This window comes from Vanellus vanellus (assembly GCF_965231255.1).
Source record: "Vanellus vanellus genome assembly, chromosome: 2".
Classification (NCBI taxonomy): domain Eukaryota; kingdom Metazoa; phylum Chordata; class Aves; order Charadriiformes; family Charadriidae; genus Vanellus; species Vanellus vanellus.
The window spans coordinates 20,893,965-20,910,328 of NC_138906.1; the positions used below are offsets into that span (position 1 = coordinate 20,893,965).

The window sequence follows — 16,364 nt, forward strand, 5'->3', positions numbered from 1 at the left end:
CGCTCATAGCAGTTTTCAACTTCAAAGCACTAATGAATGACACTCCTGGGATATCCTGAGGAGGTGGAAGCCCTCCCTGTGCCAGACCCAACCAAGTAAGGTTGGTGCACTGCTGCCAAGAGGACATGGGATGCAGGAGGGGAGAGGAATCTATAATTCCTCTCAGCCCTATGGGTATATGCTGTACTCTGCCTTTTCATGGGCATTTTCCAGGGCAGGGTGGGGTCTTAACCCAAGCAATTAAGGACAGACTGATTTCAGCTCCATCTCTCTGGGTGTGATGGCATACCAAGCAGCAGAGGTACAAGGGCTGCTCTCCTTGAACCCTGCCTGGCCTCCCACTGCCAATTTTCCCTGTCTCCAGTGAGCTCCAAGCCCTTGTAGTCTTCACAAATAAGCTGGCATAGGCTTTGCTTTGCAGTGACTGAAAGCAAGAAAGTTTCATATTGTTAAACTGCTCATAGAATCGCTGCAGTTATCCTCCTTTCCGTTCCCATAAAACAAAAACGTCTGTAGGAATCACAATCCAACGCTAGGCTGGCATGAGCAGCACTGCCGCTGTGTCACTGACTGATGCAACCGCCTGCCCTCAAAGTAGGAGGCAGAGACAACTGCCCAAGACCAAACCCAAAGATGGCTACAGCAAGCAGGTATTACTCATGAAAGGAGATAAAAAAACTTGAAGCTTCCTTACATATTCATTTCCCAAAGCAGGTAATAGCTGCAACACCAGTATGTTACTGATTCTTCTAATCTCCCTTTCTATTTCGTGCCCTGCACAGCTGGGGATTCACTCTCCAACACAGAGCACAAGCCATTCCCCAAAAGCTCTAGAAAGATTTTCATGCCATTCCCTCATCTGAAGCACTGCTGGGGAAGAAAAAAAGGAAGTCATTTTATCACTTCTGCTTTGTTTCTAGCAAGAAGCAGAGCTGTTCAGAGCAAAAATGAGTACAGGTGATGCAAACCCTGTGCTAGATTCTCACTGCAATGGAAATCAGGTGGGTGCTGCTGACCTTAATGGAAATTAGTACCATAAAGCTGGCATTAGTGAGCAGAGGACCTACCAATGACCTGCTCTCCTCTAGCCACTAAAGATGCTTTACAGAGGCAAGCCTTGTGAAAGCAAAGACAGAAGTCATTACAATTACATTTTGGTTGACCATGCTTGCAAGTGTGCGTGTATGTGTACACAGGGAGGGGTTACATAAAGATCAGAGCAGATTACAAGTGGGAGCTGTTCTTTCCAAATTTTATACATTGCTTCAGTTATAAAAAATTGACTTCACCCAACTCAGTAAACTCCCTTCCCTCTTTGTTCATATTCACTCTAGTATATCCATCATTTTTGATCCTCTACTGATTTCCATTGTCGGGGCTTATTTTCTGTGACTTGAGAACCTGAAATTACGCTATATATCTTTGTAGCTCATTGAACTAACCAGCATTTATTTTAATTTAGTAAGGAAACATTTGGCTGGGTGTGACCAAATAAATACTGTATCTAAACCAACACAAATATACTTTGCACAAGGCTATAAACCTGTCTCAGAGCTCTAATGATATTGCAAGTCAATGAAGCTTCAGTGTTCTCATTAACATGATTCCATCAGACCTCTATGTTGCATATTATTAATTTTTAACAATAGATTGTAATATAATTTATAGCACTGTGGGGCAACAAAGGCTGAATCTTGGTAGTAATCCAACCTTTTAGGTTGATAATGGCTTTAACACTGACCTAATATTGAAAGGTGAACATGTAGAGAGGCCATCAGACCTAATTATAAATAGGACAACACGGATAAAACACACTAGTTAGTATCAGTGAAGACAAAACTTGCCTTGAGTGCAAAGGGCACAGATCTTGTCAAAAGATTATGAAGAGTTTTGTTGCTGATTTTCACACAAAAGATAATCAAAACTTTGTTTTAAAGACATCAACACACTTTCCTCCCTCTCAAAATTTAATTTCTGTTATAAAAGGAACAAAATATAGAATAGCTAAAGTTAATCTGGGTACCTATTCTTCAACTCAATTTAGAGGTAGGAGCTAGTAGGAATGAGCATATTTTCACGAAGAAAAAGCAAGCCTTCAAAAGCTCTGTAGAAATCTGTTAAGATGATGACATCAGTACACTCACATTGTTTCTCCCCATAGCTCGCTGATGGTAGTGAACACAGCCGGTTTCTGCTACAGACAGTAGATCATGGTCCTCAGCACTTCACTCACTTCACTGAGCACTCAATGAGCCTCGTGATCAGACCTCTGGGTGGGAGGGAACACAAACAACTACAAGATGTGTTTAACCCAAGTAAGAGTAACTTCTTGTGAAAGTCAGCACAATACCATTTCCTGGTTTAAAAGGCATTCTCATCATCAAAATATGCTTTTGTATCGCTTATATGTATTTTCTAATTCAATCTCTCATGCAGTATCTAGAAATACAGTACAGTGGTAATAATGTAATTAGTATTTTCACTTGCTAAATTATAGAGCTGACTGCAGAATACAGCATAGTAGCATCAATATTAACAGTTAAGTATTATACAAAAATGACATCAATAGTTTTAGTGTAGTCATGAGAGACATTGTAATTTGCTGTTTCTCCAAGATCCCTTCAAATTGTGTCAGATGAGGAAACTCACAAAATCCACCAGCTTTTAGTTCAACTCATTCTAAAAATCAGCATCTCAAAGATTTCTTAGGTAATTTTTTGTAGGTTCTTGAACAATATTCCTTTCTGAATATGGTATTAGTTATAAAGAACTTAAGTTCTGCTGCATCTACCTCTCATATGAATTTAATTTTCTGTCCTGGTTTGAGGTAAAATAGGACCCATTTTGTTCAGTAACTTTACTTTTTAGCTGGGCCTCTTCTAACTACTGAAATTAACAGCACATTGTACAGACACTGTTCGCTCTCCGAGTGGTAAGACCTATGTTTATAGTTGATGCCAGGGAATGGTATGCAGAGAGGCTCTTGCTTATACTTCTTGCGCTTCTGCAAGCTAACAAAGGAGTAGAACAGATACTTCCAAGCTGACGATGATGATACATAGGGATTTGTAATAATTATCCAAGACCATAAAAGTAATCGTATGTCAGTGCAAGAAGTGCAACCGCTGGCTTTGCAGTCTAGCGCTTCTCCATATTTCCTTTCTACCCTGGTCACATAGTGAGATCTAAAACTCTAAAACAACCAAGATACTGGACACCAAGCAGCCATTAAGGAAGATAGTGAGGCAAGCATGGTTTCACAGATTCCTCACCTGAAGGGACAATAGTCAGCTACCCCTAATGCCCAGAAATCAGAGGACTCCAATTTACACCAGAAGCTGAAGGCTATCCCATGGCATCCTCCATGCCTTAAAACTCCCTTTTGCCCAAGCAAATTCACAACCTCCTAGACCAAATCAAGAACGCTGAGGATCTACTCCAACCACTTCCTAATTACAGTAACTTTACGCTTTACTTCACAAAATGAGATTCATTTCTTCCTTCACCAGTTCCATTCAGCTCCTTCAACATTTTGTTCATTTGTTAAGATGCAGAACTCCAGCAGATTGATCACTTCAGATGAGACAAAGCAATCCCTTGGTAAATCCCTCTGGAAATGCAGAACATATTATATGCACAAGAGTTGAACTCCTTGAATTTCCCCTTTTTAGATCCTCTTGGTTTCCAGTCATTCAGATAAAGAATGGAGCTTTTGTAGGGCGGTTAATCCATCTACTGAATGAAATATGGTAAAGTTTTACACATCCACATGTTCTTTCAAGTCTCTGGTTTACATCTGTAGATGTAATAATAGCTGTGGTAATGTTGACATGCTGACAAAAAATCGGGCTCGGGCCCTCAGAGAAGATCTTTAAGAACTTTGGTTGAAAAGTCCCAATGCTGCAGTCAAAGGAACTGGCAAAATGATTTAAGGGCTGTCTCCACTTACATTTATTCTGCCAAAGCACTGGCTTAATTTTCTTTGTGTGTCTTAATAAGCCACCTCTGTGAGAGGGACTCTTACTTGAAATGCTTGTATGTCCTAAGCTCAGAAGTAGGCACTGTTGAGTGGTAAGCTGAGACAAACATCCAAAGGTGGTGTTGGGCTCAAGCTGCAAAATGAGCCTGTTCTTCATCTTCTCTAGCATCACGGTCACAAACTAGCATGAAAACAGCATTTACACAATGGATTAAAATGCAAATCTACATTTTATTCTATGAAACTGAGACAAATGATACACTCTTGAAGCCTGACAGAGTAGCAATTACAAACATTAATATAGTTTTAGATGATGACTTAAGCCCTTAAGCCAAATGAGGGCTCTGCACATCAGAGCTTGTGAAACACTACAGGTAAAAAGCAACTCTTGCCCTAGTAATGTAAGCCTAAAATACAAATTAGCAATAATTCTGCTGTAAAGGGCTAGATCTGCCTTGTGCAGACACGTACCTCCAGGGAAGCCTCACTCACAAGGTGTATGTACAATGCAGGGAAGCAGCCTGCCAGCAAAGGAGAGCTGAGGGGGTCTCAAAGTATGTGGGAGAGGACTTTGCCCAGTGGGATGTAGCATCGTCCAGGAGAGTCCTGTGACAAGAGGCCAAACAGCCACTGGCCTAGGACAGAACTGCCTAGCTGGTGTAAAGATGTATTTATGCTAGGTCTGATTTAGATTGTGCCCTGCACAATCAGATCGCTTTGAAGGTTTGCCTTATGCAATCATTTCCTTTGTCAGGAATCAGAAAAAGACTGTGAAAAGACTGTGAACAAATTGTTTAGGCATTGAAATTTAACCCTGTGGAATCCTTACAGTGTAGCACAGTGTGACACAGCAGGAGCACATTTGTCAGGGGACTGAAGCCTCTTTGCTCTCTCCGCACAAAACATATACATCAGCATTGTGTGGTGTGGGTGTGCTCCCAAGCACATGATGCAGCTATGGGTATGCAGCTCCATGCCTACCCTGCCTCTCATCTGCACTGCAACTGCATTCAGCCCTCTGCTCCATTTCTGTTCCGTTAGGGAAAATAAAGGCTTCAGACCCTTCAAGATCATCTGGAAGCCCTTCCATTACATTTTCTTTTAGAGACTGTACAAGATTTGATTTTTAAATATCCATAACGCCTGTGAGAAGATTACTGAGTATTACAACAATCTTTTTAATAGACCTGATGTTTTTCCACTAGTGTCCTAGCATTAATAATGTCAGAATATAAACACCAAAACCAAAAAGGCATTTGGTAGAAGCTAGTCAGTTCCAAGACTTTTCACTCTGATGTGGGCTAAGGAAAGAACCCAGCTGGTGTGTCTTCTATACCAGCATTCAAGACACCAACAGTTTCCATCTCAGTTAGGCTCTGTACAGCAAGGTACTGTGCATCCCCTGCTCCTCCTGAAGAGCAGAGTCTGGGAGCACCAGTACCTCACAGTGGGAGCACAACCCTCTGTGGAATTAAACCTTAACACAAGATAGCCCATCAACGTTTTTGTGAACTGTTGAAAAATATGCTGACAAGAACAAAAGCAAATAGTCTTTGGGAATTTGGCAGCGAAAAGCCACTCTAAATCATTTCCAACTGCAATAAGTCTTTGCTCCTGTTTTACGAGTAATAGAAGAGATTATCCCTGTTTTATAAACTCATTCAGTTAATATGTTTAAGAAAGTAGACAAGTTTCTCTCCTGCAGGGGTTTTCAAATATTGTCTTTCCTTGTGGCTGCCAGTATTTCAACATCCTGTTCCAGAAACACTGTTTATTACTCTTTGGGAAAAAAAAAAAAAAAAAAAAAAAAAAAACCTGCTGCATACAAGGAAAAGAAAAATGGTTGGTTAGAAGAACAAAAAATGGTAAATGACAGTTACATATTAGGGAATACTAAAGGGTTGTATGCTGCTCCCTGCTGCAACAGTACACCAAAGGAGTAAGCAGAATGTAGAAGTCTTTTCACTTTACATTAGAAGGCAAAAATATTTTTAGGATGTTCTACAGACAGGCAATAGCTCATACCGCCAATAACCGCCACATCGATGTGATCTGCAACTTCAAGACTAAGTTCCAAGTGTGTTCCAACTCAATTCTGCAGCAATTTCAGCTCTTGAAGAATAAGTACTGAGCAGCCTTAGTCCCATGCCTCAAATCAGTGGGACTCAAGTGTCCTCGGGTTTTCTCTGAATGTGCTCAGAACTTTGCTAACAGTGTTCCTGCAGCCAAGCAATTCTCTCTTCTGAGCCACACATATTTGCTGCTAACCCAAATGGAGCCGAACCTCCCAGGGTCCTTTCCCTTTGTGCCCATGGAAGTTCTAAGTTCACTCTGTGATTATTGACCATGCCAGGACCACCACAGTATCACATCATGCAGAATTCAGCCCTTTTATCATCACCACATCTGATTATTTCTTTATTTAGCAGCTACTAACATCTTTGGAGATGCAAAATCAGATCACTTTACTTTCTGAAAGGCATCAGTAGGAGACATCTCAGTGCAGAATGGATTCCATAATTAGAAAAAGCACAGAGGCTAGCTTCTTCCCCCCTCCTCAAGCTTGGGAAGTTCTAAACAATATGCAAAGGCAAAAGGGGAAAATGGTTACAGTACTGAGAAGGCTAAAATTTGAATGAGATAATAACAAAGCTTTCTTGTGGAAGGAAAAGGAAATGACTGATTCTAAAACAGCTTCTGTGATAAATCATCACCCCTGCATGAAATTCCATTCATATATGCTGCAATAGCTAGTAGTAATGTTAGAGAAAAACAAAAAGGAATAAAAACTTAGCAACAAACAAGTTTATAGAGAACAAAATATAGCTTGCTGGAATTACTGAGCTCTTTCAGTAGTTCGCACAGTAGAAGGAGACTCCAGCATCAAACAAGAGTTTCAACAGCTGTATTTGTATTACAGTCATAAAGGCATAAATGTGAAATACAGCTCTAATAAAAAATTGAAGTTTATATAACTGGATGGTAATTTTCCACCCTTTCCAGAAGTATCTCAGAATATCCAGGGGAGTAATACCTGAAAAAGAAACATTTTGTTTGTGCATTAGACTACAAGGCATGTTCTATGCTCAGTAATGAAACACTATTCATATTTCTATCGATCAGGAAAAAATCCTAGCATTAAACACCAGTCAAGGAATTCTACAGTTATTCCTCTACAATGTTTTAAGTGCCTGCTTTTCAACTTACGTTATCATTTACACTGGGAAGTCAGATTTTCAAAAATATGTTTAGCTTCTTTTAGGGCATGTAGATAAGTGGCTAGTTTTTAGATAGGTTCAGCAGCCATAAGCATTGTCTTTACTGAGAAATGTAGACGTTAACTTCTTTGGAAATTATGGCCTTTAATAAAAAAGCATGAGTTTACACAGAACCATAGGCTGCCAGACGACAATAGTCTACTGCTGTTCGTCAAACATAAGCACACACCCCAAAGCTAATGTGAAGTCTACATCAATGCAAGAGACATTGATTTTGAACAAAAAAATTTATCACAATGACCTTCTGTCTCTAATGCCAACTCAAGGACGGAGATTATCCAATAGGTTTTCATTAGAGTAGGACTCTATGGTGCCATTATTGTCCTGCTGTCATTCAGTTGGTTTTCCGTCCAATATGCAAGCATCACCAAAGCTGCATTTAGTTCTTGTTTTCAAGTTTAGAAGTATCTGAAATTTATTTCTGCGTTATTCTAAAAACATATAACTCAGTACATTTCTGGTTTTGCACACATGTAAACCGTCACCTCTGAGCCCCGGAAGCTTTAACTATAAAGAGAGAGAAACACACTTCCATGTAATGCATGCCTAAAATGTATTCAAGTAGAAATCCCCAATGTTTTCACACTGAAGGAAGATCCATTTATCTTGTTGATTTTCATTTTTTGGATGGTTTCTGCATAATGTAACTCTTCTTAAAACTCATGTTAGTTCTTTGACTGTAAAGCTAACTTTTCAATGCATTGTTATATTCAGTCTACAAACAGCCTAAAATAACAGGTCTCCAGGACAAACCCAGAGCTGGAGTCTATTATAGCAGCTGTGCCTCAGGCAGCACAACCAACATCAGGCAGTAGCACAAAGAGGCAAGCAGGAGATGCTCGAAGGGGCCCTTTTCTTTATTACATCCCAGCCTACATGACTAACCTTGTTTCATTTACAAGGAAAAAAAAATAGCTGTAACAAAGAAACATTAATTATATCCAGAAAAGCGTAAGCAAATGTCCTCTTTCCCTCTTAAGTATTCACTGTAGAATAAAGTGTCTTTATGATTTTGCTTTTATCCATTTGACAGCCAGTGGCTTTTCCTTGCGGAGACAAGCAGGGCTTCATTTTGCGTGACTTAGTTTGTAGCTACTATTAGCTGAAGAACTCTGTTGCTATAATTAAAATTGATGATGCAGATTTTCAGAGCCTGTAGAGGGAGTGCACGAGTACAACACCCTTTTGATGTGTTGATGGAGTGAAGGACTGGTAAATGGATATCTAGAATCTAGGAGGGCATTTCTCTCATTATTACAATTTAGGATGGTGACATTTTGACTGTAAGCTATTTAATAGTGTTTCTGTATTCATTAAGGGCAAAGTTCAACTTGGTGCAGACAGCTGGTGTATGGTCCTTTTATATAACACTTAAGCCTCATGATGATGCTGGGGGAGGAAGGGCAGCTGTGGGCAGAGCAACTGTGCAGGAGAGCCTCTGGACCCTCTGTACATCAGAGGAAGTTTCAAAGGAGCCTCTGAATACACTAGTTCAGACAGGCTCTTAGGGAAGTCAAGGATGCAACAAAAGATTCACCAATACCTGTATTTTGGAGCCTGAGTAATCCATAAATAAGTTACCAAGATAAACTAAACTTCCCACAGACATTCATTAATACGAGAGCGGCTGTGCTGAAGCCTCAGAGTCTCTATGGGCAGTGCAGGACTGACTTTTCTTCCCAGTTTCCTGCAAGAGCCTGATTATTTGGGCTTAGTTTACAGGCAGAGAAATTAGATTCCAAAAACAACCACAAAAGTGAAAGTGTTCAAAAGTGTGTCTAGTGCCTAGCGGTTGTGTTACCACTGGGGCAGGTAACCAAAGTTATGCTGTTTTATTAAAAACAAAATTTATGTAGAAGTTAAATTAATATTTTAAATCCTTGCTTTGTGTTGTTCCTATGAAAAACATCTAACAATGTTATAAGTATGAATTTTCTAAATTTCATTTTCCCTACCTTACTATTTCCTCTGGATAGCAATTGTTAATAGTGTTGATATATTCCTGAAGAAGTGACCCGGGTTCGGCTTTTATTTCTTGAACCTTTTTAAGTCCACCAGTTGTTACAAAGAGACGACGAGCTTTACTGTCATGTGGTAACACCTACGCACAGAAAAGTACATTTACAAAAAAAAAGTATATTTTCTTTTAAAGGAACCTCTATGCTACTAGGTTCAAATATTGCTTATCTGTTTTTAATTCAGAGGACAGATAAAATGGAACATCAGAGGTACAACATCTGTAATGACTACTGTATTTTAATACCCAGTAGTACAGGAAAAAAATCAGAAACCAGCCCTTTATGATTATAACATAATTTAACATGTACTTTAATACATAACATATATAAAAATAATGAATTTAATATTTATCTTTTTGTAAATAATATTTCTTGAATTATTTCTATGGAGACAATAAGATTGTGGAGATTAAATAGACAATAAAAACAGAACACTAACATGGAAAAACAACAGCATCTGTTCCACTTAAACCAAGTTATTCAGGTCTTTTATGTCAATTCCCACAGTTTAATTGTAGAGCAGAATTTTATATCATTATAATGATCTAGTATAGATTAGTGCATGAAAACAATACTGAGAATTGTTGCAAGTGAACAATGCAGCCTTGAAGCATTACATGCTACTATTAAATTCCTAGATATTAAAATCCTACAACACACTGTGTAGCCATGGAAGCCTTTAACAAATACAAACACACACACACAAAGCAAAAATGTGAAGTTTCTGCAGCCAAAGGGGATGAGAAGCAGAAATGATCAGACAATGCATTCTGTGCTCCCTGAGTGATCCCAATATGCAGCTCTGTCCAGAGGACGGGAGGGAGGGAGGTGGGGGCTGGGCCAGGCGAGGGAGAATGACAGCATGTAGTCCATAGGCCCACAGGGCTGCAGTAATATTTAAAAAAAAAAAAAAGGGGGGCGGGGGGAGGGGGTGGGGAGAGAGAGAAAATGCAAGACGTCAGCTGCATCTACAACAAAACCAGACGGGTTTAATACCAACTCTGAGAGTTACATACTATGGGGGCAAAATCATTTTGTAAGCCTTCATATTGGTCAGACAAATCAAGCCATAAATTTAATTATATCTCAGTGTAAAACAAGAGCCTCGAAGGAAGAAGGGATTGCCTAAAAGGATGAAGGAAAAGAAGGGTGAGATTTCTGCCATGCATATAGGCAAACAGCTTTCATTTCTGTGGTCCCTCTAGGCTGTACAAAATCAACAGACAGGTAAAGAATAAACAGGGCAGCATAGAGACTTCTCCCTATTATATACTCCATAGAAGTGTCAGGAACAACTGTGATCATTTCGTTGTGGGAACTGAAAAGATAGCTGTTTCCATGTATCTCCCACAACAAGAAATGCCAAGTAGGAACTAGCAAGGAGACAGGATACGGCCCTTTCCCTGCCTTCCTCCTCCGCACTGTGACTCCCAGGCTGGATAAGACAGCAGAAAACTCTCTTGGAAGAGGCTTTAATGACAGACATCACCTCTGAGACACAGTCCCTTCCCCCCATCCAAACTGAGACAGCACAGAATTGCACAGACCCTGAAAACGATAATGCTAAAATGACACAGTCCAGCACCAAGAACGGATAGCATCCTACTCTGAAGCACAGCTCAGAAATAAGGCTTTTACTGTGCTATAAATAAGCCCACAGAAGTAATACGCCACAGGTCTAAGAATAGGAAATTCCCAACCTATGGTACAGGAGAGAGAAATGCTTTTATTGCAGAGAACTTAATTTTAAATGTATATTTCAGAAGAGCACATGCCAGACAAGTATAGTTCATTTCATACAATGCAGGAGAAGAAGAAAACCAAAACAAAAGAAAAGATCAGTTGGTATGAAGGGTACAAAACCATTTCAACAGCAAACAACATTCAAATCTATACACTGGGTAACCAATTAGTATGCACTCAGCTCATTAATAGCTCCAGTCAGCATACAGAAGAAAAAGGCACCGGATTCTGTGCAAATCTCCAATCTTTGTACTGACTCAGCAAGAAGACAGGACTAACCTAAGTGTGGCAATGTAATCAGGAATCTGCACTACAAACAGTAGTGCTTCCAGATCTGTGATAATCAGAACTGAATGCCAAGAGTGTTTTACTTGGCCATTTCCAGAAAGAACATCTCACCAAGAGAGCCTGGTACCCCCTGCTATCAGAGTACACTGAAGAGTATTGCACAAAACATAGTCTATAGTTGAGTAGGATTCCAAACAGCTGGTGAACATTACAGACACTGGAAATCTCCTGAATAGTTAGCAATTATTCAAATAATTTGAAATGTTTTGATTAAATTGTATCACTTTTTACATGCTGCGCTCAAATCAACAATGTAATTAACAACAGTTTCAAATTTTGAAAGGGATGAGAAAAGATTTAGGATTTTTGCACTTACTTAATTGAGACTGAAAATTAGTGAGGATAAAAGTGGTGAAGCCTTTAAACTATTGTAAAATACCTGACTTAAGTCACTCGTGTACAGACAGCTTGTACTTTATCTAAAACAGATGTGACTGGGATTTATGTGGTACATTGGCTCAGTGAAAATATTTGCACGAGTTAATATTCCACTTAATCTCAAGAGGCAAGGAAGAAAAAAACCACCTTGCTTATAAGCAACTGTTTTCCTAGTCTTAGGATGAATTATGGCAGGTTCCAGATGAAACAGTATCCACCTTTATCAGGCAAAAGAATGGGATGCTCCAAACTGCTTCTGCAGGGAATGCCTGAGGATCCTGAGAAAACAACTGAGACCTTTAGAGAGACTTCATCTTTGGAAAGATAGCTTCCTTGCTAAATGGAAAACAATTAACATATTACTCATCACAAAGAGCCTTTTCTTACCTTACTAAACTGCCCAACAATATGTTTCATAATATTGGGAGGGGCATCATGCAGCAATGGTTCAAGTGCTGGAAGATACGTGCATTTCTGAAGGATATTCTTTAAGGCTTTTTTAGTCTATTGAAATGAAAAATAAAATTTCTCTAGTAAGACATAAATGAAAACAACAAGAATTCATGTTATGTATCACTGAAGTCTGATCAAAAAAGACAACTTATCAGAATTCTGAAAGACCATTTTCTGAATAGAGATTATTATATCTATCAGGTCATTTAATGAAGAATCAATTTTCTACTTAGACTTATTAAACCTCCAAACCTACAGTACATCATATTATTATTACATTATCTACGGTCAAAGTAATGGCAATTTTCCTTTGACTACAATGGAAGCAGGAATAGACCCTTTAAGTAAATTGAAGTACTGTAATATAATAAGAAAGCTAAATCAAAACACATTTTAAAAGATTGTATTTTAGAAGTGGCTTACTAGGAGATTCTGCTGGTCTGGGATAGCAAAGTGCACTACCATCCAGGCAGGGAGGGAAAGAGAAACAGTTGCACATCAGTGCTTAGTTTCTGAAAACAGAGTCCATGTTGACTGCTACAAGCAGTAATGACCTTCTTGGATAGGATTACAGGTACAGCTAATTTGGCCTTGGTATTTTGGTGACCACTGAAAATGACTATACAAAAGTTATTTTATAGATCTGGAACGTTACACTTCAGTGGAATATACAGAAGCATAGTGCAACATGGGAGACCATATCCTGTTATATTATGTTCTTCAGTTGGCTCACTTACTGTCGCTCAAAAATACACTTTACCAAACTGCAACTCTACTAGCTCCCACACAAGGAAGGCCCTAAACATGAACAGTTGCATATTTGCAGAGCTTTGGGTATTTGTTACAGTTTTATTATAATAATAAAAATGTAAGCAAATCTACTAGAAGGACTATAATATTTTGTACAAGAGTTTATACTTAAAAAAAAATAAAATAGATAATTAGAAATTAGTCACTCACGAGAAGATACATATTTATGGGTGTATGCAACTCTGATCTAAACTCAGAAGAAAATAAGGGACTAGACTGCTGTGGCTGTACCATATGCACACCCATTAGGACCAGCCAGTCCTAATAAATTACATACAGCCTTCGAACAGCCTACACCCAGGAAATCTGTGACTCGATGAGCATCAATAAAAGCACATACCGTTTAGTAGTTTTTAAGCACTTATACCTGTCCATTACAATAAATATATCATACTGCAGATACTACAAATATACTTGCTTTCATTTGAAGATCTTCTGAACTGCGTGTGTCCATATACATAGCAAGGAGCATGGGTAGCACATTTGCTACTGCAACAGCACGTGCATGCTCAGGAGTATGTCTTCCAACCTGTCCCAAGGCCCAAGCAGCTGCTGCCTTAATATGATCTTCATGTTCTTCTATCAAACAGGCACACAGTGGTGGTATTCCCTATAGCATTAATCAAAAGCACAACCTTTACAAATCTACACCAGGGAAGGACAACTTGAAACTGATATAGATTGTTAGAAAATATTTCTCTATTTACACTCTTCTAAAATAAGCTATAAGAGAACGAATGCTAGTGGTGTCATATTTTTACATCATGACTAGCAAGAAGTTTGAATAAATCTTAATAAATCTAGTTAAAGAATGAGAGAAACAGATTCAATGAAGGATACTTCAATAGGAATCATTTCATGCGAATTTAGGTAAGGCAAGGCTACCAAACCTCTAACTAGAAAACCTTTTTCTCCATGCCATGGATCATTTTTTAGTCTTTTCCGCGTACTCTTTGGGGGTTTTTCAAGATTTTTTTCACATACAGACAACAAAACTATATGCACTATAAATGGATTAACTTCTCTTTTCCAGTAATGCTTCATCTTCCACTCTTTAATACTGCAAAGGAATGAGTTATCTTTTTTCTTGCCACTGCACTGCAGCAGAAGACCACCATGAAGTGTTTGCCCAGTATGACCCCAAAAATCATTTTTTCAAAATTCATCCTTTCCAGGATACAGTACTGCAGAATGGAGCTATCACTTTACATCATAACATTGTAGTTGTGTAACTGCATGTGATTATGCCACAGTGCATTTCTTTCAAATGGTTCCAGTTTATCAAGCCATGTCCTCAGCACTATGTACCATTCCACAAGCTTAGTCTTCCCAGAAGCAACTTTTTATTTAATATGGGGTTTGGGTTTATTTGGGTTTATTTTGTAGATCATTCTTTAAAATATTTAATTTCTTGAGAGTTTGCACAAATCCCTACAAAATCTCTCACTGTGCTCCCATTCAGTTATGGTAGCAACCATTATTACTCTTCAAAAATTTATCACTTAGGTGCTTTCACATGAACTTAATTCTAGATTCATCCAACTTAACATCAAGCACTGAACAGCAAGAGCATATTTGCTCTAGGCATCCCTAAAAGTGGAGAGACAGAGATGCATCCAGAGAAGAAGAGCCTCCAAAGAAGGAAAAGAAAAAGTGTCTATTTCTTTAATTTTCAAATGCAGAAGAGATTTTTTTGATCACTCTAACCTTCCCTGCATACTTAATGATATTAAGTTGTAGCAGTTTCCATTTTTTAATTTTTATTCCTACTAGAAGACATTTCTGTTCCTCTGTTTTTATTGTTTCATTGTTTCCACTCATACAGCATATTTTAAATTAGTGTGAAAACGGGCCAACAATGCTCAGTGAAATTACTTTCTTCCTCCCATCATTAGTTAGTATTATTCACATCAGAATATTATGTCAGGCACTAATTTCACCTATTGTGAATATTGCAAATTCTCTCCTCTCTGTATCATTGCCCAGCACAATTTATTTAAACCTGAAAATGTATAGCTTATCTCATTTGAAATGTCACTTGCACAACTGAATCAAAACATACTACATTAGGAACCGAGGTCTTTTAAAGTCTGAAGATTTCTGTTGCCAGACTACTCTAGCAGTACTAGCAGAGTCATAGTAGTGTAATGGAGAATGTGCCATTAAACATTCTTTTTTCAGAAAGGGTTTTGATGTAGCCACAAATATTCATTTTAAGAGGAAACAGACCATAGAAATTCACTGACTTATCTTCTGTACCTGTGCAACTGCGACACAGAAAAATCACATACTGTAATACCAATGGATGTTCACAAACTAATCCAGGACATTTTATAAAAGGCTCAACTTCATAAAGGCACACTTTGATCAGGTTACCACATAATTTCAGCCACAGCAAGCAGCAATATTGGGAGAAAGTGCATTCATCAACACCAAGGATATAATTCTGTCACAAAATACATTCTCTGCCTATGTTAATTTGTATCTCTTTCTCAGAATACCACTGAAGAATTATAGGAAGACGACAAAGTGATAGCTAACCTTGGAGACAATCACTGCCATTGACAGGTTCTCCGAATGAGCTGCTACGTAACCAAGCATCATGATGCCAGGCAGTCTGACAGTCCCTCTGCAGCTGCCAATACAATCAATCACAGCAGCAACTCCACCTGCATTTACTATAAGCTGTGAAAGCTGAAAAGATAAAGGAAGAGATTAGATATTGTGAAGTATCAACAGGCATAAAGCACTACGTTAGAAAAGTCTTTAAATGTATTGCTCCTGATTTACAAATAAAGCTGGAATAAGAGTGATATATCATACAGGCTGTTGGGCACTAACCGCAGCATGAAGTTCTCAGGAATTAAGCTGTTTTCCTACTCTGTTTTTGATTGACTTTACTGCAAGGAAATTAGGACTCTGAATTCTTGATGCTTTATAGCATGGAATTAAACATTCTCAACTCCATTAGTACACACCAAAGAATCATGCAAATGACAGCCTAATACATGAATGCCCCTGAAGACACACCTACTGAGCCCGATATTCTTTCATACTAGTGCCCACTCATTCCCAAGCCAACATGATATGTTCTGTGCAAGGGCAGAGAGAAAGGCCCACTCCTCCTCTCACCTGCATTCTAGATAACCTCTGCAGCATAAAAGCCTTTGTGGATCCCCCTACTGAGGCATGAAGCCAAAGACAACTGTCATGGATGCACAAAACTGACTTGGATGACACCATTCTGCTGTGTTAGGGTATTCTGAGGGAAATGTCCAGGGAACGCACTGGATTGGCAATGGAGTTTGCCCTGGAATGCCAAAGTATTATATAGCCTTGCTTATAAACGATAATCAT

At 38.8% G+C, this 16,364-nt stretch overlaps 1 protein-coding gene across 1 annotated transcript in view; it reads right to left on the bottom strand.

Moving 5' to 3' along the window:
- Positions 1-6,537: 6,537 nt before the first annotated feature.
- SPAG6 (sperm associated antigen 6) overlaps positions 6,538-16,364 on the bottom strand; it is a 39,399-nt gene continuing 29,572 nt past the window's right edge. Inside the window, exons 7-11 of the mRNA XM_082499605.1 lie at positions 15,549-15,701; positions 13,426-13,617; positions 12,132-12,248; positions 9,213-9,358; positions 6,538-7,013 (exon numbers count right to left, since the gene is read on the bottom strand). Coding sequence (XP_082355731.1) covers positions 6,947-7,013; positions 9,213-9,358; positions 12,132-12,248; positions 13,426-13,617; positions 15,549-15,701 — 675 coding nt within the window. The 3' untranslated portion in view covers positions 6,538-6,946. The remainder of the gene's footprint in view (positions 7,014-9,212; positions 9,359-12,131; positions 12,249-13,425; positions 13,618-15,548; positions 15,702-16,364) is intronic.